General features: G+C 35.3%; 1 protein-coding gene across 10 annotated transcripts in view; it reads left to right on the top strand.

Annotated features, from left to right (window-relative positions):
- Positions 1–24489, top strand: part of FAM126B (family with sequence similarity 126 member B) — a 77625-nt gene extending 53136 nt beyond the window's left edge. For 9 of the 10 annotated variants that reach the window (XM_041737144.1, XM_041737138.1, XM_041737136.1 and 6 more), the window contains 6 exons: positions 1552–1647; positions 4815–4931; positions 8834–8921; positions 12191–12350; positions 13092–13259; positions 17532–24489. In XM_041737144.1, the coding sequence (XP_041593078.1) occupies positions 1552–1647; positions 4815–4931; positions 8834–8921; positions 12191–12350; positions 13092–13259; positions 17532–18130 (1228 nt within the window). In that variant the 3' untranslated portion in view covers positions 18131–24489. The remainder of the gene's footprint in view (positions 1–1551; positions 1648–4814; positions 4932–8833; positions 8922–12190; positions 12351–13091; positions 13260–17531) is intronic. The other variant, XM_041737145.1, reaches the window with a different exon arrangement.
- The last annotated feature ends 342 nt before the right edge of the window (positions 24490–24831 follow it).

Genomic DNA, 24831 nt, shown 5'->3' with positions numbered 1-24831 from the left:
AGCCAGCGCTTGAATCCTAAGCAGAAATTTCCCAAATGAAAAAGTATGTTCTAGTAAGAAAGGGCAGCAGCCTCCATAAAAGCAAGGAGTTATGAAAAGTTATGATCTATTCATGGAGTGGTAAGATCGATGTAGAGTTGTGTATGTGGTAAGCAGTGGAGGGGACAAAAGATTGGAGCGGTAGGTTGGGTGGATTTTTTTTTTTTTTAAGATTTATTTAGGGGCCCCCGGGTGACTCAGTTGGTTAAGAGTTGCCTTTGGCTCAAGTCATGATCCCAAGGTCCTAGGATTGAGCCCCCAAGTCAGGCTCCCTGCTGAGTGGAGAGCCTGCTTCTCCTTCTCCCTTCTTTCTGCTTGTGCTCTTTCTCTGGCTCTTTCTCTCAAATAAATAAATAAAATCTTTAAATTAAAAAAAAAGTTGTATTTATTTTTAGTGAGAGCATGGGAAGGAGAGGGAGAGAGAGAACCTCAAGTAGACTCCCCACTGAATGTGGAGGCTGATGTGGAGCTCAGTCTCAGGACCCAAGACCACGATCCAAGCCAAAATCAAGAGTCGGACACCCAAGCAACTAAGCCACCCAGGCACCCAAAGGGTGAATTTGATTTTATTTGATTTATTAAAGATTTATTTATTTGAGAGAGAGCATGAGCGGGGAGAGGAACAGAGGGAGAAGAAGACTCCCCACTGAGCAGAGATCCAGATGTGGGGCTTGATCCCAGGACCCTGGGATCATGACGTGAGCTGAAGGCAGATGCTTAACCAACTGTACCAGCCAGGAACCCTCCAAGGGTGGATTTTAAAGGCCTAATGCCATATGAGTTTGGATTTTATCATATAGTCAACAGGAACAGCAGATTAATGGAGGAGTCATCTGTTCAAGCATGATGGTTTATTTTTGGAGGAAGAAAATATAGATGGTAGCAAGGGACGTGACCTTTAATAAGGAAAATGAAAACAGAAATTATAGAGGAGGAGATCACAGCAGTCTGAGAAATCAGGAAGGTCACTATTATTAATACATTCTTATTATAACCCTTGTTATAGGGATGTCAGAGTGGCTCAGTTGGTTAAGCAACTGCCTTCTGCCCAGGTCATGATCCCGGGGTCCTGGGATCCAGCCCCACATTAGGTCCCTGCTCAGTGGAGACTGTTGTCTTTCTGCCCCTCTCCTCCCACTCTTGGGCATGCACACACACACTCTCTCTCTCTCAAATAAAATCTTTAAAAATAATAATAATAATAATAACCTGGGACGCCTGGGTGGCTCAGTGGTTGAGTATCTGCCTTTGGCTCAGGGCATGATCCCAGAGTCCCAGGTTTGAGTCCCACATCAGGCTCCCTGCATGGAGTCTGCTTCTCTCTCTACCTGTGTCTCTACCTCTACCTTTCTCTCTCTCTCTTTCTTTCTCTCTGTGTCTTTCATGGATAAATAAATAAAATCTTTTAAAAATTTAAGGAATAATAATGCTTGTTATCATCCACAAAGAAATCATAGTCTCTAGTAGAAATAGTTGTTGATAATCCTTTTCCTTTGTTTTATTTTTTTCTAGGTTTGAAGTCTTGAGTTTTCTCATGTTGTGTTATAATTCTGCTATTGTGTATATGCCTGCTTCATCTTACCAGTCTCTTTGTCGGATGGGCTCCAGGTGAGAAGAAGAATTCTCATTAGCCTTCATATACATTTATTTGACAAATACTTATTGAGCACATTTTCTATAGTAGGGGCTGTTCTAATTCCTGGTGATATAGCAGTAAACAAAACTTAGGGGCTTATATTCCTGTAGGAATCCTTATCATCTTTTATGTATTATGTATTTTATGTATTATGTATTAAAAATACTTAAGCATTGAAAAATTATTTTCTAGCTGAACATCAAGTTAAGCGAAGGTATCGTAAGTTTAGGGTGGTATAGTGATACACCTAATCATTGCCTATATGCCAAGTTTTATAAATCACTTCGAGATATTTGAATAAATAGTTCTATATGTGGAGAAAGACTAAAGGAATGCAAATTTTTTCATTTATGTATTTCACAAATAACTCTGCTTTGGATAAGATTAGCAATAGTACCAATTATCTATATGTCTCTTTCATATTTGTGTGTTGTAGTCTTTACTAAATCAGAATTTCTAAAAATTTGGACAGAGCTGAGCTGAAATTTAAATGGCCAGTATAGAAAAAAAAAATTAAGTAATAGGAATCAGTTGGGAGTCAGAGTACCTTTTGAGTCACAGATTTCAGTTATAGAAGGAACCCTGAGTTCATTCCATCCAACTGATTTTTACTTGAGGAAACTGAGCCCCTCAAAAGAGGTTAAATGCTGTATTAATTTTCCGTTACCTTATGGCAAATTGCCACATACCATGAACTTAGCAGCTAAAATAGCAGGCATTTATTATTTCCACGTTTTTATGGGTGAGGAGTCCAGCCATGCATTGGCTAGGTCCTCTGCTTAATGGTGTTAGAAAGCTGTGGTTAAGATGTCTGCCAGAGGTTATCTGAGGCTCAGTTGATGTATCAGACACTTTTATTGGCAGAACTCAGTTTTTCTAGTTGTAGGACTGAGTGCTTTAGTTTCTTGTTGGCTCTCTGCTGAAGGCTACCCTCAGTTCTTTGTCTCCCCAACATTGGCAGCCTACAACATGGTAGCTTGCTTCTTTAAAGCAGAGAAAAGAGTGAGAGACTCCAGCAAGAACTGCAGTACAATCTTGTTATACAACATAATCACATACTCATGTACTTGTAGTCATGGAAATCTCATTATCTTTGCTATATTCTCTTAATTGGAAGCACCATCCAGGTCCCACACTCAGTAGTAGCGGATATATAGCATGTGAATACCAGGACAGGGGATCATAGGATTCATGGCCTTCCAAGAGACTGTACACTCACAAATACATTGTTGAAGTTCATGCTGTTGTGTTACTGAGAAGAGAATATGGTCCTATTTAAAACAAGACTTTTGCTAACTGGGGAAAGGCCAATCTAAATTAGGTGTAAGTTTGATTTTATAGTATCTTAAAAGAGCCTGTAATAACATGATAAATGACTAACAAAATTCTTGTCTCTAACTTAGATACTGTTATCAAGAAAGTACACTATTGAAGCACATACTGCCTATCTACAGATAAATTATGTATAAATGACTATTGTTGATTCATTAAAACAAAATCTGCCAAGGCTCTAATTTTTGTGGCACTTAAAAGAGATTTTCTTTTTTTTTTTTTTCTTTTTTTTAGGGTACTTTGTCACAGTACCCTTTTTTTTTTTAATATTTATTTATGAAAAAAAAATTTATTTATGATAGGCACACAATGAGAGAGAGAGAGGCAGAGACACAGACAGAGGGAGAAGCAGGCTCCATGCACCAGGAGCCCGACATGGGATTCGATCCTGGGTCTCCAGGGTCGCGCCCTGGGCCAAAGGCAGGCGCCAAACCACTGCGCCACCCAGGGATCCCAAAAGAGATTTTCTTAATAGCAAAAATGATGATAGAATTTAGTGATCCTCACACTTTTGTTCATATATGCCTTAAAGAATTTTGAAAACGTAGCTCTCACATATTTAAGTTGACATTTAAATTTTTCATCTTATTTTAAATAGTTGCAAAAAGAAAATAAATAGTTGCAAATGGTATGATTTCTAGTATGTAGATATTGACATAAAATAATTTAGTATTTTAAATGTATATAACATAAATATCCAACATCATCCATATGAAGAATAGATGAACAGGCTTCTAATAGTCCAACATTATATTATCCCTTTTTTTCTCCTTGAAATTAATCATCTCTACCACTTTAACCATATAATTTTATCCTAATGCCATTTTATGCTTATAAGTCTTTTTTTTTTCTTTTTAATTTAACCATTGTTGTAGGTTTTATTTTTTACTTTTGAGTATTTTGTGGGTTTTGTTTTGTTTTGTTTTGTTTTTTTGGTTGGTGTTGTTTTTAAGTAGGCTTCACAGCCAACTCGAGGCTTGAACTCACAACCCCAAGATCAAGAATCGCATGCTCTACCAACTGAGCCAGCCAAGTCCTCTATGCTCTCAAGTCTTTTATTGATCTCTTAATTATATATCTCTGCTACAAAAATATATATGTAAATTGAGATTTTAGAGAAATTTCCAGAAATCATAATGCACTAAAACCCTGAAAAATCTCTTCTGGACTCACCTTACAATTATTCTAACAGATTAATTGATTAAAATAATATAGGTGCATTACAACGTTTGATAATTAGCATAACTTTTCTGGAAGCCTCTCTTAGTGAGATGAAGACAGAATTGTTTATGGCACTTTAATTTAAAAATGGCCTCATAGGGGGCACCTGGCTGGCTCAGTTGATCTTAGAGCTGTGAGTTGGAGCCCTGTGTTGGGTATGGAGATTACTTAAAAATAAAACCTTAAAAAAAATGGCCTCATAGACATCAGTATTTTGAATGCCCATTTATTTGTTTTGACATTTCTGTATCTCCCACTAATTCATCCTGATAAAATTTGGGATGTGTAAAAATTACACATTTCTTTTCTTAAGAGGGAAAAGGATGACAGACATAGTTAGCTATTTGAGAAAATTTGTTGCTTTTATTGATATAGTTCTCTAGAATATATGCTTTGTGAGGGCACAGATTTTATTTTATCTTTTTGCCTGTTCATAACTGTATGCTTAGGCCCGGGACAGTGACTGGCATGTAAGCAGGTACTCAGTAAATGTATGAGGAATGAAAAACTGAATAAATGATTTTATGAAAGGAAAAATGTTTAATCGATCAGGAAATCACACATGGCAAATACTGTATTTTCCTAGGGTTTGTGTGAGTGGGTTTCCACGACAACATGAAAAACACTGGAAAGAACTCTGTGGTCGTATAGTATTGGATCCTGAATTCATGGTGCAACTTCTCACAGGGGTTTATTATGCCATGTAAGTACATAGCCTATGAAATGGAGTGAATTCATCCTAACATCTGGAAACAGTATTTCTCTTTTTTTTTCCTTATCAGTTGCACAACACTGAATTATTTGTTCCATCATGGACCCATTATCTTCTTTATCTAATATGAATTCCATTTAGTATCCTTTTTATTTATTTTAATTTTTAAAAAGATTTATTTATTTGTTCATGAGAGACACAGAGAGGGAGAGGGAGAAGCAGGCTCCTTGCAGGGAGCCCTAGGATCCAGGGATTCCAGGATCATGCCCTGGGCCGAAGGCAGGAGCTAAACCGCTGAGCCACCCAGGGATCTCCCCTAGTATCTTTTATTAAATGAGTATATACTTGTTACTTGAAAGCAGTATAATAATGATTAAAGACAGTTTTTTAATTGAGATACAATTGGCTTATAAGATTGTGTCAATTTTAGGTGTACAACATAATAATTAGATATATTTTATATTGTGAAATGATTACTACAGTCAGTTTAGTTAACATCCATCACTACAAATAGTTACAATTTTTTTCTTCTAATGAGCACTTTTTAAAATCTCTTAGCATCTTTCAAATATACAATACATTATTGTCAGCTCTAGTCACAATACTATATATTATATCCCCAGACTTACTGATCTTATAACTGGAAGTTTGTACCTTTCCACCACTTTCACTCTTTATACCCACCTCCACCCACCACCTCTAGCAGCCACCAGTCTGTGAATTTGGAGTTTTTTTCCTTTCAGATTTCACATATAAGTGAGCTCTAACAGTAGTTAGTATTTGTCTTTCTGTCTGACTTATTTTACTTAGCATTATGCCCTCAAGGTCTGTCCATGTTGTTGTAGAAGGCAGAATTTCTTTTCCTTTTTTGTAGCTGGATAACAGTATCTTGTGTGTGTGTATGTGTGTACATACTATATATTCTTTATCTGTTCATCTGTCAGTGAACACTTAGATTGTTTCCATGTCTTGGTTACTATAGGTAATGCTTCAATGAATGGAGTGCAGATATCTTTGAGTTAGTGATTTTGTTTCCTTTGGATATATACCAGAAGTGGGATTGCTAAATCATATGGTAGTATTTTTAATGTTTTGAAGGACTTCCATACTGTTTTCCATACTGTCTACCAATTTACATTTTCACCAGTATTGCACAGGATTTCCTCTCTCCACATCCTTGGCAACACTTATCTCTTGATAAAAGCCATTCTTACAGGTATGAGATGATATCTCATTGTGGTTTTGATTTGCATTTTCCTGATGATTAGTGATGCCAGGTATCTTTTCATTTACTTTTTGGCCATCGTATGTGTTCTTTGGAAAATGTCTGTTCAGGTCCTCTGCCCAATATTTAACAGATTGTTTTTTTTAACATTAATTTGTAGAGGTTGTTTATGTAGTTTGGATATTAACCCATTATTGGGTATATCATTGAAAATACCTTCTCCCATTTAGTAGATTGCCTTTCCCTTTCTTTGGTGGTTTCCTTTGCTGTGAAAAAGCTTTTTATTTTGGTACAGTCCCATTGGTTTATTTTTGCTTTTGTTTCCCTTGCCCAAGGAGAAATATCTAAAAAAACATTGTAAGGTTGATGTCAAAGAAATTACTGCCTGTATTTTCTTCTAGAAGTTTTATGGTTTCATGTCTCACATGAAGGTTTTTAATCCATTTTAGGTTGATTTTTGTGCATGATGTAAGATGGGGGTCCAGTTTCATTCTTTTGCATTTAGTTGTCCAGTTTTCCCAACACCATTTATTGAAGAGACACTCCTTTCCCTGTTGTAAATTCATTAACCATGTATGTGTGGGTTTATTTCTTGGTTTTCTTCTCTTCAGTCTGATTTATACGTGTTTTATATGTCAGTGCTATACTGTTTTGATTACTATAGCTTTGCAGTATAGTTTGAAATTAGTGTGATGCCTTTGGCTGTGTTCTTTTTTCTCAAGATTGTTTTTGCTATTCAGGGTATTATGTGGTTCTATACGAATTTTAGGATTATTTCTTTTGTGTTTTGATTATTTCTGTTCCTGTGCAAAATACCACTGCAATTTTGATGGGGATTACATTGAATCTATAGATTGCTTTGGGTAGTATGGACATTTTAACAATATTAATTCTTCCAGGCCATGAGTACAGAATATCTTTCCATTTATTTATGTGTTTTTCTGTTTCTTTCATCAGTGTCTTTATGAAAACTTCAGATGTACAGTATATATCTTTTATCCTCTTGGTTAAATTTATTCCTAGGTATTAAAATAATACCTTTTAATGCAATTGTGAATGGAATTTTTTCTAATTTCTTGATAGTTCATTATTAGCATATAGAAATGCAGACAGATTTTTGCATATTGATTTTTGTATCCTGTAACTTAACTATATTTATCAGTTCTAACAGTTGTGTTCTAACAGTGACATTGTTAGGGTTTTCTATAAATATCATGTTATCTGCGAATAGAGACAGTTTTAGTCTTTCTGTTCTGATTTTGGATACCACTTCTTTTTTTCTTTTTTTTTTTTTATTTTGCCTAATTTCTGTGGCTAGAATTTCTAGTACTATGTTGAACTTTGTTAAAGTGAGAGTAGGCATCCTTGTCTTACTCCTGATCTTAGAGAGAAAGCTTTCAGCTTTTCACCTTTGAGTATGATGTTAATTGTAGGCTTATCACATGTGGCCTTTATTATGTAAAGGTGTGTCTCCTCTAATCCACTTTGTTGAGTTTTTATCATGAATAGATGTTGAATTTTGTCAAATGCTTTTTTGTTGTCTCTATTGAAATGATTATATGATTTTTATCCATCATTTTGTTAATATGATATATCATATTGATTGAATTGCAGATTTTGAACCATGCTTGCATCCCACTTGATCATGGTGTATAATCCTTTTAATGTATTGTTGAATTTGGTTTGCTAATATTTTGTTGAGGATTTTTGCATCTATATTCATCAAGGATATTGGCCTGTAATTTTCTTACAGTGTTCTTGTCTGGTTTTGGTATCAGGATAATGCTGGCCTTGTAAAATGAATATGGGAGTATTCTCTCCTCTTCTGCTGTTTGGAAGAGTTTGAGACTGGTATTAAGTCTTTTATAAGTGTTTTGGTAGAATTCACCTGTGAAACCTTCTGGTCTTCTGGACTTCTGTTTGTTGGCAGTTTTTTTGACTAGTGCTTCAATTTCCTTACCAGTGGGGCACCTGGGTGGCTCTGTGATTGAGCATCTGCCTTTGGCTCAGGTCGTGATCCCAGGATCCTGGAATTCAGTTCTGCATCAGGCTCCAGCAGGGTGCCTGCTTCTCCTGCTGCTTATGTCTCTGCCTCTCTCTGTGTGTCTCTCATGAATAAATAAACAAAATCTTAAATTTCTTTTTTCTTATCAGTAATTGGTCTATTCAGATTTTCTATTTCTTCATGATTTAGTCCTGGTAGGTTGTATGTTTCTAGAAATTTATTCTTCTACTTTGTCCACAATCTGCTGGTGTATAAATTGTTCATAATCCTTTTAGTACTTTATAAATAGCCAAGATATAACTAATCAATAAATTGAAATCTGGAAAGCAGTCAGGTTTTCTTTTTGGAAAACTGTTTCTCTACATAGTTTTTAAGTATGCTCCACACCTGGTGTGGAGCCCAGCATGGGGCTTGAACTCATGAACCTGAGATCAAGACCTGATTTGAGATCAAGAATCAGATGCTTAACCGACTGAGCTACCCAGAGGCCCCTCTTCAATTTGTTCTTGTAAGCAAAAGTGGGATAGTTTAGAAATAAAATGATGCACAAATTAATGTGAAAATCTTGTTCTGGAGCCAAAGTAGCAGGACTTGGGACAATAAAAATGTTGTTAGAGATTAGAAATATTTGCTAAAGTTAGTTAACAGTCTGCTTGTCCACAGGTATAATGGGCAGTGGGACCTTGGCCAAGAAGTCCTTGATGATATCATTTATAGAGCTCAGCTAGAACTCTTTTCTCAACCACTATTGGTAAGTTTTTATATTTATTTTTTATTAAATATACCTGTGCTGAAAGGGGCACTATTGAGTGAATATATTGAATATATAATATATGAGGCAATCTAAATCATCGCAGGAGAAAGGTTTATTCCATAACAATAGGTTAACTGTTGGACAGAAAACAAAATTGATTTAGATCCTCTACTACCACATATCAGAATAAAGTTCAGATAAATTAAAGAATTAAATGTTTTGAAATCCTTTAAGAAAAGGAAGGAAAAAGTTAGGAGCACTTACTCAAATTTCTAGAGATGGAAGGATTTTCTAAGCTTAAGTGTTGGAACAAATCACTAAAATAGGATTGAGTTCTTTTCTTTGACCACATGAACATCTAAATTCTAAACCACAAAAAAAAAAAAAAAATTCTAAACCACCAGTTTTTTTAAAAAACAAAATTAATGTGTACTGCACAGACTGAGAAAAAGATTCTCAACAGACATGACAAGAAAGCCAGTTAGGATTTTGTTCTATATAAATAAAAAGATTTAATACTCTTGCACAAACTCAACATATTTCTAAAAATTAAATATATTTCTAAAAATCTTTCCATTACCAGTAGCAGTATAATACAACCCTATACATTCTTTTGCAGAAGCAGTTCAGTAACATGTATACGTTTTCTTTAACCCACCATCCCATGTCTAACAGCACATCCCAGAAAACTACTTTGAAAGTTTTTAATGTATTAAAGGCACGACATTAGTGTCATTTCTAATTACAGAGGAATCAGAATACAGGTGTTTCACAGCATAGAATAATTAACTTTGTTTGCTTGATGAAATTATAGATTCAAAAACATTTTTTTAAAGATTTTATTTATTATTCATGAGAGACCCAGAAAGAGGCAGAGACATAGGCATAGGGAGAAACAAGCTCTTCACAGGGAGCCTGATGTGGAACTTGATCCCAGGACCCTGGAATCATGCCCTGAGCCAAGTCAGATGCTCAACCACTGAGCCACTCAGGTGTCTCATATTCAAAAATTTATACTAAAAAATACTAGTTTGTTAAGTGGCCAAGCAATGTACAATTATTTTTTATCTGGACAAGACAGAGGCAACATACAAATGCTAATGGTTACTCAAGTGTTTCAAATATGAATGGTTTTTCTTTGCAGTTTTTTGTGTTTTCTAAGCTTTTTATAGTATAATGGTATTTTAAGAATATTATTTATGCTTTTTTACTTGTAACACTTTAAGAGTACAATTTTTTTATCAAGATTATTTGACAGATACATATCATAGTGTAGATTTTAATTGTAATTACATTAGTTTACATTTTTTTTTAAAGATTTATTAATTTATTCTATAGAGAGAGTACAAGTGGGAGGGGCAGAGGGAAAGGGAGAGTGATTCTCAGGCAGACTCTGTGCTGATTACAGAGTGCAGTGGAGGGCTCAGTCTCACAACCCCAAGATTGAGACCTGAGCCAAAACCAAGAGTTTGACACTCAAATGACTGCACCACCCAGGCATCCCAATAATACAAGTTTTAAAGCCATTTTCTTTGTATTCTTTATATTTTAAGCTAACTGTAAATTTATCAAAGTAGCATTTACTTTAAATGCATTTAAACTGTAAATTTATCAAAGTTAATTCTTTGCTATTTGAATTTCCATTTTTTTTTTCTCATGTCAGCAAACCTAATTTTACTCTCAGGGTTACATTAAAGCAAATGGATAACAAGATAAAATAATTGTACAGTATTATTATTATGATATATTTGTGAGATTCTAAATTCATACTTTTCTCCTTGTAACAGTCTTACAAATTAAGTAGAGATGGCATTTCCAGGGTAAAATAAAGAGATTAGTAATTTCTAGCCTAGAGCAATCCTTTGTTGTGGAGGGTCCTTGAGGGATCCAACCAAGACCCCAAGGGCCATCTTTTCTCTGTTAAAATCTAGAGCCAGGGAGCACCTGGTTGGCTCCGTCAGTTGTGTGCCTTCGGCTCAGGTCATAATCTCAGGGTTGTGGGATCAAGCCTCATGTCAGGCACCCTGCTCAGTAGAGAGTCTGCTTCTCCGTCTCCTTGTGCCTCTGTGTGCTCCCTTGCTTTCTCTCTCTCAAATAAATAAATCTTAAAAAAAAAAAAAAATCTAGAGGCAGGTGGTAAACAGAGTAAATAGTTGGCAGGTAGAGAAACAAGCATCATCTCTATTCCTGATAAAATCTAAATTGAAAAACTTACCTCCCCATCCCTGTAGATGTTGGAGCAGCCTCCTGGAGAAGTTTGAGTTGGCAGAGCTGGCACACTTGTCCAGGTTGCTGCATTCTATTTATCTTTTCCAAGTGGAAAGGAAGGGAGAAAGACAGTTCTCCAGTTCAAGATCTTTGCTAGATTAGCACTACTCAATTAAGAAATGTGCATCAGTTAATGATAATTACTCTCCAGCCAAGTAATTTCCTCTCTTTGTGGAGGGAGCAGAAAGTGGTGGGACAAAATGCCAGATATGTTTAGGGAAAATTTCTCATTGTGGAAACAAAGGAGTTGGGGAATCCTTGGGTGTCTCAGCGGTCTAGTGCCTGACTTCAGCCCAAGGTGTGATCCTGGAGTCCCGGGATCAAGTCCCACATAGGGTTCTCTGCGTGCATCTTGCTTCTCCCCCAGCCTGTGTCTCCACCTCTCTCTTGCTCTGTGTCTCTCATGAATAAATAAAATCTTTTTAAAAAGGGGGGGGAACAAAGGAGTGGAGAGAAGGCTAATTATTTTTTTTAATCAGAGATTAAATTTTGCATGTTATTTTTCATCTGAGGAATCAAACTTCTAAATTTTCTTTATCAGGGTTTCTGTCTTTGAATGGCTTTCCTCTTTGAACAACTTTAAGGAATCTGTGGGGTGTGTGACTCATTTTAAAAGTAAATTCTCGTTTTAAAAGTCTACCTAAAGAAATATGAACAGGGGCCCCTGGGTGGCTCAGTTGGTTGGTTAAGCATCCAACTCTTGATTTTGGCTCAGGTCATGATCTCAGGGTTGTGAGATTGAGCCCTGTGTTGGGCTCACAGCTAAGCATGGAACCCACTTAAGATTCTTTCTCCCTCTCCCTGTGTACCCCCATAGTAAAAACAAAACAAAAATACCTCCAGAACAATGGAGGTACTAACTTTTCTGATACATTGTACTTTTATATTTTATAGTACCAGGATATATTTTTTCAAAAAATTATGAAACATGAAATGTAAAATAAGTGTAAATTATATATTCAATGTAAATACGTACAGACTTTATATTATCATTTTAGGTTGCCAACGCCATGAAAAACTCATTACCATTTGATGCTCCTGATTCTTCACAAGAAGGCCAGAAAGTACTTAAAGTGGAAGTCACTCCAACAGTGCCGAGGATTTCTCGGACCGCGATTACAACAGCTTCAATCCGTCGTCATAGGTGGAGGAGAGAAGGTGAATGCAAAATTCCTATAGTGCATTCATGGATTCTAGCAAATTTATCCCTGTTTTTATAGTCTAGGTTAGCACATGATACTTATCTAAATCAAAATAAATTCAGGCATTTAAATACATTTCTAGTACTATATTTAAAAATGAAACAATTTTATATAGAGTACTAGAATATTTTTTATGAAGTAGAAAGATGTTATTTAGACTGTTCTATGAATGTTAAAACAGAAAATAAGATAAAGTTAATTTTTGTCCTTTTTTTGGTACTAGTAATAACAATAGGAAAGAAGTTTCTTTAAGCCTTAATGGGAAAAAAGGTGCATGAATGAGCACTGTGGGAGAAAATTCTATAACTGACCAAACCAATGATGAAATATAAGCTATCCATAAAAGAGTTAACTATTGTATTTTCAATTTTTGTCTTTGCTTTTCCTTTTCTTGGAGGTGCTGAATCCAGCAGTATTTCGTAGGCATATGGTACTTGAATAGTCAAGCTGTCTTGCCTAAGATATATTAATTGCCACTTTAATGATCCCTATTTTCCTGTGCTATTCATTTGCAAACCTCACATTGTTCATCTGCCGCCTTATGTGTGTGCATGCTGTGCACACACATGTAACTATATAAATAGTGTTTGTGTTTTTATCATATCCATATATACATTCTCTTATCTGCCTGGGTCAAAATGCTCAGAAAAGAATAGAGCAGCACAAAAGCACTAAAATTTTATATGTTGAATCCCAGATGGCTTTGACTTCTCAAACGAGGCTGACTCGAGTATTCCTGGCTCCCCGATCCAACACGGCTCCACTGACCTAGGGATCAAACGTGTTCAAGAGGGGGAGGTGCTGGTGCGCAGGACCCCTGAGCACGGCTCACCGGAGCCCAACTCAGCAGCAGCCACAACAGAGGGTAGGACAGAGATGAGGAGGCAGAAGTCAGTGAGGCAGTTGCTGGAGAAGGATCCTGGCTCTCTATCCCCAAGCAGAACATCATTCCATTCTAGTGTGTGTTTCCACTACCCCAGGGTGTATTAGCTCCTCCTTGCAAAGCACACCTCCCCATATGCCTAGCACCAGGTCAGGTACAATCTTTAGTTACCATTTGTGCTGGCCTGGAGTCTGCATTCTGTGTAATTAAAGAACAGCTTGGCATGGCTACTAACAAGGCAGAGTCCTGTCTCCAAAAGGTCTGCAAATGCTTGGGATTTTTTTCATTACTGAGCATGTTTACTCTAACTTTAGGAAAGGAAAAATGCATCCAATGGACATGAGCCTTTTAGTCATTATAAAATGATTTCCTTTATATAATAATTTACTCTTTAAAAATGTGTGAAGAGAGTTTTAAAACAATATCATTTGAGAAATTGGACTACAGTGGAGCTGGCCGATTTATCTCTAATTCCAGGTTGGTCAGTTAACAAGAATTTCTTAACTCTTTAGCAGAGTAAACCAGTATTTATTGCTTTTTGTAATCTGTGGGTCAAGTTACCTGGTTTAAGTAGTGAACTACTGGCCTCTTTCCTCTCTAAATGTGCTCTACTGGTCCACACCACATATTATCATTTATTGTAAATAATGATTGTCCTATGTAGCTCTCAGATAATTGAAATGTATTATTTAGAGTTCAGGTATCCTAGTAGATCCTTGTTTCTACAATGTAGGTATTTCAAAATGAGAATTTTTCTTACCCCCAAATCATCAGCACCACCACCACTATCACCGCCACCACCATCTGTAAAAGAACACTTCTCTCCAATAGGAAAGTATTTATTTGCTGTTTTACATGTGATGCCCATAGGAGTTGACCTTGTGAAAGAGGGAACTGTAGCCTAATGGTTTTTCATTATTTAATGTTATTGCTACCATGGAACCGTTACATTAATTAATAAAATATAGCAAATAGTTTTAAAATAGATTATATATTTTTTACTTAAGACCAAACATATATGAAGTAGTTACCTTCCATATTAAGGAAGTCTCTTGCTCTTTGGTGCATTAGAAATTTGAGCATGCTCAGTAAGAATCTAAATCTACCTTCTGTTCCCTTGCCCATTTGCCCACATTGATCTTAACTTCATTTAACAGTGTTGCATGTGCATGATCTAGGGACCCAAAGGAGTTGGTGCTGTTTTACAGAGATCCTTTGAAAGATGCAGCTTTCCATTTTCATTTCCTATCTCTTTATGTTATCCTGAGTAGTCCAAGGGCATAAAAATAAGTGTATGAATAGATGTTGAACCCAGAGTTGGCCTAAATTGAACAACAGCCTGTCTCTCAACATTCCTAATCACTAAATGAGCCGCTTGATGTAGCTACTACCATTGTTAGAATGTTTGATTATTTGTGCTAAATGTAGTACTGTGTTATGATAATTAACATTCAAAATCCTAGAGACTGTGGGATTAAGTTGAAATATTTCTTCCAGCTTATCAAAAGTCATACTTTGAAAAAGGAACCAAGATAGTAGTTATTTTAAAATATCCTATTAAGGGGTGCCTGGCTGGTTTAGTCGGTAGAGTGTGCAACTCTTGATATTGGAGTTGTGAGTTCAAGCCCCACAATGGGTGTAGAGATCACTTAAAAATAAAATCTTTTAAAAAAACCAAAATATCCTATTAAATATTAAAATATTGTATTTTAAAATATCTCCTATCACTAGTAAAAATTGCCATTTGTAAAGATTAGGTATCACCACAAGGAAAGAGAAATAAATTCCTTCAGTGTTTGAAATTTCTCAAAAATTACTTTGCTTTTTAATCGAGATTAATTGTATCATTAAATCAATGTTAGTAGGAGGTAAATTTATAAGGAAAGGCAGACATGAATAGAAAAGTTCAGTAAGGGGGTGCCCAGGTGGCACAGTTGGTTGAGTGACTGACTCTTGATTTCAGCTCAGGCCATGATCTCAGGGTCCTGGGATTGAGCCCCACATTGGACTCCCTGTTTAGTGGGGAGTCTGCTTATCTCCCTCTCCTGCCCCACTTGCTCTCTCTCAAATAAATAAATCTAAAAAAAAAGAAGTTTATTAAAGATCCTTTTTTGTTATCATCCCTGTAGATCATGAATAATAATGTTATCGCCCACGGAGAAAATTACAGAAAGGAAAAAAGTTGTGAGACGTAACTGCCTTTTTATTCCTTGAGGTTTTTTAAATAGAAGGAAAGAAATTACTAAAACCTGTGAAGAGTTTTGGTAATTCTGAAGTCTGTTGGAGCTTTCGTATTAATATCAATATTTGGCCTTTTAAAAGAATTTTCTAGTATATGGTTTTAAGTCAGTTTACAATTAAAATTATATTTGTTATATGTTGAAATTGAAGGGCGAATATAAGCCAATCACCTACCCTTATCCTGATTGTCAAGTAACATTTTATTTGTGACTTTTAAAGTTGGGTTTAAAATTATTACTAAACTGAGGACAATGCCTGTGATTAAAGTGTAGTGAGTGTTCTATTGTGTTCAAACAGTATTTCTTAGTATATTAAATTTTCAGTAGCTTCTCTTGCATGATGGCTTTTATGTTATTATCTCTTTTATGGTCATATTGCTTGGGCATCAGACCTGCATGAGGCAAGATTTAGGCGCTAGCACTAAGTCTCTCAGTCTCCTTTCCTCGGTATATATAGATATATATCTGATGATACATTTCTATTCACTCTAGTTTTATATTACTGATACTAATTGTGAACCAGTAAATATCTTTTCTTGGGCATTTTGGAGTTCTTATAGTAACCCTAAGAAAATTGCTAAGATGATACCATGTGAATATAATATAAAGTTTCATTTTGAGTTATATTACATACTACTCTTGAAGAAGGGGTTGAGAGAAGTGGTGTCAGCTGCATTTTCATATGGCTTTGCATGATGGTTGAAGATTATTAAACTGCTGGATATAATAACACCATGCCTTTTGCTTTAAAGATAGCCTGTTTCGTTCTTCTTTTGAATGAAGGAAATAACTAACTCATATAAGAAAATATATCTAAGAAAATATTTTTATTTTTCCAGGTACTATGTTAAATAAAGATTGTGTTTAAATATTTTATGTATATTTTATTTAAATAACCTGTGTCTCAAAGTAATATTTGCTTAGAATTCTTTCCTAATGTTTTACCATAACTGTAATATTGATATCTGTATGTAGATTCAGATTAAACTTTCTTGCAGTCTGGCAAACATATGTAATGATGTAACAAATTGCTATGTTTTGAAAGAAGCAAATATATTACTTTCTAAGAGAGTGTTGATCCTACTTTCAGTAAGAGAATTGGGCTTTCTGGAAAACCCAAATTGAATATATATGCTTCTCCCCTTTTAACAAAATCCCAAGATAAGGATTATTTTGTTAACTGCAGTTCCTGCATGAAATGTAATGGGACACCATAGTATTTTGTGATTATGACAATAATACATCTCAAGACTAAAAATCTAAATTGTTGCAGCTACATAATATAGAAAGTAAAAATCCTTCTTAACTATTCCTGCTAGTTACTCTGATAAATATTTTCTTCACGTTAATTGGTCAAGAAAATATGAAAGCCAATGAATAGATATGCCCATAAGACAAAATACAAGTATGAAGTTACTGGAAACAATGTACAGTTTTTTGAGTTAGAAAATCTAGTAATTCTACGTTAAAAGTTTTAAAGCCGTGTAGAAGCACTTAGCTGTTGAATAAATGTCAATTTTTACTGCCCTTAAAAAGGGTTTGACTTGTAGGGAAAATGAGTTTGGCATTATTCTGGGTGACTGAACTTAGAAGGGTCTCTTTTGTACACTGTTTTATGGTGGGCTAAGAAAGATAAGAGGAAAAATTTTTGATTTTTTTTTTTAAGCAGATATAGTCACCTCAAATAGACAAGGGTATATTATAAAGATTTGTAACAATGTATTTCACCTAAAGTTGTTTTATATGTGTAAATATTGAGATGCTACGATCGTTTGTGGATAGTGTTACAGAAGCTGGACTAATTAAAGCTGAATGAACACAGTGAATAACGTATTAGAATTCTGTGTAGATTAAGCTTTCTTCCCCTGAATTATTTAGGGGAAGTGTTGACAACAGGGCCATTGCCAACCAATAGCAAACATTACCCAAGAGATAAGGTCAGTTGAGTTTTTATTCACAGTTCCTTTTTAAAAAAAATTTAGCTATTGCTGAGTTTGTCTGATTTGTTTTTTAGGTGCTGAGGGTGTAAATGGAGAAGAGTCGGTAAACCTAAATGATGCAGATGAAGGATTTTCATCAGGGGCTTCCCTCAGCAGTCAGCCAATTGGGACCAAACCATCCTCCTCTTCTCAGAGGGGAAGCTTAAGGAAAATAGCAGCTGGGCGTTCAGCTAAGGATAAAGAAACAGCCTCTGTCATCAAATCCAGTGAGAGCCCTCGAGATTCAGTCATTCGCAGGCAGTATGTACAGCAACCAACTGATCTTAGTGTAGATTCAATCGAGCTGACACCGATGAAGAAACACCTGAGCCTGCCTGCTGGCCAGGTGGTGCCAAAAACCAATAGTTTAAGTCTAATCCGGACAGCCAGTGCTTCCTCAAGCAAATCATTTGACTATGTAAATGGCAGTCAAGCAAGTACCAGCATTGGGGTTGGCACTGAGGGAGTTACTAATTTAGCAGCTAACAATGTTAATCGATACTCAACTATCAGTCTACAGGAAGACCGGCTAGGTCAAGCTGGAGAAGGTAAAGAGCTCCTCAGCCCAGGAGCTCCCTTAACCAAGCAGTCTCGATCCCCAAGTTTCAATATGCAGCTAATATCCCAGGTGTAGTTCTGACATCCTCTCATCTTTCTGCTTACCCTTTAAACTGAACATTTCATTGTATAAGAAGACACTTCATCCCACATTGTGAAAATATTGGTCATCGTAATCAGATTTGATTTAGTTTAGGTATCTTCATACTGTATTTTGTATGGAAAGAGCAATAAGGTTTTCTTTTTTCTCCTTCCTATATCTTCTCTTCACTTTATTCCTTGTAAATGTGTTTGTGAAGCAGTATAAAATGTATGCATTTTCCATGCCTTCCTTTCTCCTTGGGTGATGTGCAATCCATCGTAGGCTGATCGGTCCCATTTCAACACTGTGAGACTGAGAATATGTTAGAGGAAATGGTGTATATGATCCCTATGAAATGATTCTTAGGCTTTTGTTCAAAAAAACAAAACGGGTTTGTTCTCATAATCTATAGAACTATGGAGATTACTGGATCATATTTTTTTCTCTTTTAACCAGGAGTGCCTCAGAGATTCTGCTATGACTTTGGACTTCTCTGAGTCTGTGCAATTTTCTTGAGACGCATGGGGAAAGGTGGTAGACTGCTGCACTTTTTCATTAAAATGTGGGTGGTTCTTCCCTCCCCCCCCCCATCTCCTTTATCTCGAAGATACAAATGTTCAATAACTGAGGCATTTAAGTCAAGTTATGGCTCCCTCTTTTGGAGGGCAGGGCTCAAAGTTGTTTGTGTAATTGATAATGCACTTTCTCAGTGGCTTTACAGTCATTATTAACTTGTCTTCCCTCCTCCCCACAAGGACATAGGTCATTTCTGTCCTTAAAGTTTGAACAACTAACAAATCAGAGAATCCAGGAGGCATGTTCTATTTCCCAGGAATGATTGACACTTTGGTGCTGGGGTTTTGTGGGGGGAGGGGGTGGTTTTTGTTTAGCTTCTGTGGGACTGTGTGTCTGAGGGGAAGTTTTGATAGGTTTTTTTTTTTTTCCTTTGTGAGCTGATGATGACTGAAGTAGAACAAGTACGTCTTCAGGTAAAGAGAGGGATTTCTCAACCCGCTTTCTGTGATGTCAGACTATTGGAGAAACCCTTTCAGCTGCTTTCTAGATGTACCTAAATTCAGTCAGATATTTTGGATTAAGAAACCCGAAGTCCTGATAGATCATATACTCCAAGGAAATACATCAGGGACAGATAATTGGCTGAAAACACTGATGCTTCAACGTGACACATTTTTATAGAACATTTCTACCAGGGGGTACTGACTTGATTTCTCCTACAAGGACCACACTGCCTTTGTGTTAAATGTAATGCAGTTTGTGTAACTTCTAATCATATATCTGCAAAAGTTTCTCATTTTTATAAGACTTTGAAATCATGCCAGTAAGCTAGATGTTGAATGTATGTAATTAGCATTTGGTATCTTGTGTTAAGAGGCTACAAAAATGCATTATTAGTAAAAAAAATTTTTTTAGTTCTGACTTGGGTAAGATTTCAGTATAAATTCTTTTGGGTTTCAGGCTCTAATGCCTGATTGAGAAAGAAGAAAATATATTGGTTTTTGAAAAATCACTGTATTGTGACTTGAATTGCTATACATTATCCTTCCACAAAATACATCAGAGCTATTAGTGCTTTGTACATTTAGACATTTTTATTTTATTATTGTGAAAGATAAATATACTGAATTTATAGAAAGCAAGTATTCTCCTAATTAACAAATTTTAAAATATTATCTCTATCAAAATTACAATAGATTTTGATAAATAAAGTAACCAGAAAAATGCCTCTTGTTTTTTTCCACATCTGAAAATCTACCCCTTCCTCCTCTTATTTTATTGTAAGAGGGTTTGTTTGTTTTGATTTGGAGGGAATTTTCTTTAGAATCTTTTTAAGAATAGTGAGATGCTTGTTTGAATTTGGTGGTCTGTAACTTTTCAGCTCATGTGAAAATGGAAAACTAGAACCTAAACTAGTACAACTAGTACTACTACTACAACATTGCCAAAGTCTGGGATAAAGTTAAAAGTTAATAAATAGAAGTGTATTGGGTGTGTGTGTGTGTGTCTGTGTGTGGTGTGTATATGTATATATCACAAAGACCTATGTTAGCTATCCCTTCTTTTAATTTAACCCAAGGGATGTCAGATAAATGAGTTTGAAAGCAGCCAAAATAAATGAGATGTAGAGATCTATAATATACTGAGGAAAGCAAAGTTTCAGGTAGGAAAAGAAAAGAGCATTGTTCTTTTCATGGCTAAGATCTTGACCATGGCTGGAGGTCATTCACTTTATGGCCGAAATGCCTGGTTGATTTAGGAGGCTGGCGGGTTGTTTTGAATTCAACAAGTGGTGTGTTTATTGGCATCTAAACCTAGTATGATTTAGTTAAAGCACACACAGAAAAAAAAACAAAAACAAAAAAATATCAAATTATAGTAATAGCTGTAATAAACATAAATCTCCCTTTCATTATGTTAAAAATCTTGAAAAGTCGGTTTTGGAAAACTTCAACTTAGAGGATTTCATTTTTCTGTATCTATTTTGTATGTATAACACACCCATTAATGTTTCATGACTCTGTGACATTTTGTTCTTTTAAGTTACGTGATTTGGCCTTAATTGAAGAAACATTTCATTTAGCTCAAACTGTGCATTCAGGGTCTTAGAACAGATTTTCTGTGCAAGATATAATTAAAATTTAGTTTAATAAACCATAAGTCAAATTTTCTAAGAGATGTTTTATATTCATTTGCATTATTTATTGTTATTGAATTCAACGTAGTTTTCAGATATACAACAGCTGTTACAAATATATACCAGCAATAGTCATACTTTATTCTTTAGCAACCTGTTGTTGTATACCTACTGCCTTTCATAAGAAAAGTCTTTACTTTTATGGAAAAGCTCATTACAGAGAAAATACTTGTTTTCTATAATAAAACAATTTGATTGATGCCATTATGCCAGGTTGGATTAAGAAATACAAAGAAATATCTGAAGCTTTTGGTAACTCTTCTCTGCTACATTAATTTTAAATTATGTTACTTAGAAATCAACCTAAAATCTAAAGTATAAAAAGCTAACTTAGATGTAAGATTTTTAAATATAAAAATATTTTGGGAAGCTGAAGGAGGACGTGGTTATAATTTGAAATCCTGACCCCTGCCACCAACTCTTTTTCTCCCAGTTACTCTTCTGTGCCTGTGTATTATAGAGTCAGAATCTTTGTTGCTAGATGAGACCCTAGAAATAATCTAGCTAGTCACCCAGGGCCCCCCTCCCTAAATATCTGTCCTCAGGAAACTGAGGCTCAAAAAGGTTGTGACACGATTAACGTCACATAACTAAGAAGCAGAGCCAGAATATAACTCCTGTCTCCTGTCAAATGCGTATTAACACCCCACTGCCTCCCTGTACTCATACTATGGTAAAATGTGGTAACACTCTCCATTTCTGCAGTTTCTTTACAGTTTTGGTCTAGTAGTTGGTGAGTATAGCACATTAAGAAAAGTATTAAATCCAGAAAAAATGCAGAGTAATAAACATAGATGGGGAAGTGTTAGAAATGTAGGTATCTATACCACAGATGTAAGGATAGATACATTTTTCTTATTCTAATTTATGCCTTACTATTTTCTGCCACATAACAGTTGTATGCTGCCATTTTGTAGTTGATTATATTTCTGCGGATTTATTTAAGTGCAAAAATAAACCCAAAGAAATAGCTTTGATCAGTGTTTCTAGCTATTTTAAAGTAATTTTTGAATCAGCCAGCTTTCAGTCACCTATGTGGCAAGTTAATTGCGTTGCACAATGGAGTATTGCGAAGTAAAGATTAAATTAATCCCATTAATTTCTGATGTCAAAAAAAATTGAACCTGACTTGTGCTTTAGAATAGATAGATACAAGCAATATTTCCTTATGTGGTTGAAAAAGGTTTATAGCGTGAAGCTTCTGATTCCATAATGGAATGGTGACCGTTACGTCATTTAAAGTGTATATACCATATAAAATGTCTTAAATGCGGTAGTCTCAGCTATATAAGCTCAATATTTCCAATGTATATTCTCAAATTCCACTTAGTAGCTTTAATTGTAACTATTTATTAGGCACTGGAATACTGAGAATACTTTCAGATTTTTTGTTTGTTTGCACTATTTTTGTGAATATTTTAATGAAGTGAGGTGTTTCTGCTACCTCACTTTGTGAGGTTTGTATGGGTCCATTTTTGAGTACTTTAGTTGTTGACAGTCAATTGTTTCATTTAATTCTCTGCATGTTCATTTGTAAATTTAAAAAATTAGTATCTGTCTTTAGGGGGTAGTATACTATTTATATAAACACTGGCAAGGAGAAGCTCTCCATTTCTGATCTTGGATTACAAAGTAAGTTTTTGTTTTAATCAGTATTTCAGTTATTTATTTGTTTTTCAGGGTAAAATGTTTTAATAAGTCATGCCAGTGGTCAGAAAAACTGTATGAATTTTAGAGCAACTTTTCTATACTATGGCTCTGTTAAAGTCTGAATATGGGACTTTTTATCTTTCAAGTTGAATGATGATTGTCATGTTTCAAACCACTAAGTCGGTTGAGACACTTATTTGTAATACTTTAATTTTTTTAAAGTGCTTTCTAGAAACAAGTTATTTGAAAACCAACTAGAAATTATTGATAAACTAGGATTAGAATATTTGCCAGATTAGAAGATGGAATGCAGTGTAAAATTGCTAACAGTGCTAATAAAATCATGAGTCACCAGACTGGTACAAGTTTGCATTTCCAGGGTGGCCATGTTGATAATATAAAGCATAAATTTTAGTGTTACCTGCATTATGTACTTAATGGGTATATCATACTGGCACTGAATATACATAGGAAATAATATTCATAAAGTCAACCAATGTGCACTTAAACTATATAAGATTTTTGGTGGTGCCAGAAATCTGTATGGTGATCCTGCCATTAGAATTAGTGGAGTCTTCATCACCCAACCTTGCCCTACCCATATAGGCACATTCCTTCTACACCTGACCACACAACTACAGACTTTGGAAACTTCAATCACTTCAGTATTTTTGTAGTCTTAACCGTTTGTCAAATGAGAAATATACACAAGAGCAAACAGTTCAGGATAGAAGTTAGAAAGCTGGGAATGATGTGAAATAATAACTGGCAGCATAGTACAGAAATGTAGGTTCTATGTTTTACTTTGGATCTTGAGAAAATGTTTACAAATTAAGGCACATTCAGATGTCTGCTATTAGGCTTACATAGATTTTACCAAAAAATAAAGTGTAACTTACAGTATATAGCAGTCTTTTTATAATTGTGTATCTGGAAGTAGGTCCAATAAGGAAATTCTTTTATTTTCAAAGAGAAATGAATTGGACAATCCATCCCCAACTACAGAATTGATATCAAACAAGTTTGCTGTATTTGAGTGTCAACAACTCAGTGTTAGTTATATCAGAGGAAATTCCTTACAACTTCGTTGATTATAAAATTACCAAAGAAAATTTATTAACCAAATATAATTTTTAAAGTACTTAACTGCTAAGGAATGAGGTCCCTTTAACATAAAGGATTGCTTTCTAGCCCTGGGGGAAATAAATACTATAGGATTTTTTGATCTCCAACCTAGGGATACAGTACCTACAAGACTCCATTTGGGGTTTTCTTATGTCAACATTTTATACCTCCAGCAAAAGTACCAGTTAAGTCCAAATATTATTCCTTATGACACATTTTCATGTCTCCTTAAATTAAGGATTCTGCTTGTCAGTATTGAATAAAAAAGAGGGGATATTCCTAAAGTTGGTGTATTGTATGATATTGTGGCTTTTTAAGAATAAAATTGAGGGGGGATGTTATGGAAATACACCTTTTAAGTAATGGCAATTATTTCCAGTAAGTATAATACTGGCTAGAATGGTATGTTTAACATAATTTATGTACATGATCACTCTGGGTGTTTTTTTTCTTGGCAAAAAAAAGCTAAAATAATTCATTTTTAAAAAATGTATAAACCCATAAGAACTACTGGGTTTACTTAAGCTATTAAGTAACAATTTCTTTGGAAAAACACAAAATGGAATTATATATTAACTGATGTTGCAAACAGGTTTTGTGTATTTTTTTTTTCCATATCCGGTGGTAGTTAAAAAGTAATGAATGTATTGATCAGCTATCTTGGAAAGAGAAGGTTGCCTAACAATTACTGATGTAGGTTTGGATTTTAAGTTTCATCATCCAGACTGAATTGGGAGATAAGCTCAATGCTCCATGTTTTTTTTTTTTAATTTTTATTTATTTATGATAGTCACAGAGAGAGACACAGATACACAGGCAGAGGGAGAAGCAGGCTCCATGCACCGGGAGCCCGACGTGGGACTCGATCCCTGGTCTCCAGGATCGCACCCTGGGCCAAAGGCAGGCGCCAAACCACTGCGCCACCCAGGGATCCCACTCCATGTGTTGTTTAAAAATATTTTGGGAGTGCTTGGCTGGCTCAGTCCGTAGAGCATGCAACTCTTATAAGTTCGAGCCCCATGTTGGGTATAGAGATTACTTAAAATCTAGTTAAAAAAAAAAAAAAAAGCATAGATAAAATATTTGTAGTAAGTTCAACTACTTTACAGTGAATCTTTTTGATTCTCATTCCAAAAATTATGCTGACTTTCCATTCATTGTAACTAGTTAAGAGAAACAGTTTTTATGGCGCAAAGATTATTTTCCC

The sequence above is a fragment of the Vulpes lagopus genome, chromosome 22, assembly GCF_018345385.1.
Source record: "Vulpes lagopus strain Blue_001 chromosome 22, ASM1834538v1, whole genome shotgun sequence".
Lineage (NCBI taxonomy): Eukaryota > Metazoa > Chordata > Mammalia > Carnivora > Canidae > Vulpes > Vulpes lagopus.
The sequence above is the reverse complement of the archived record's forward strand: the minus strand, read 5'-3'. Positions and strand labels throughout refer to the sequence as shown.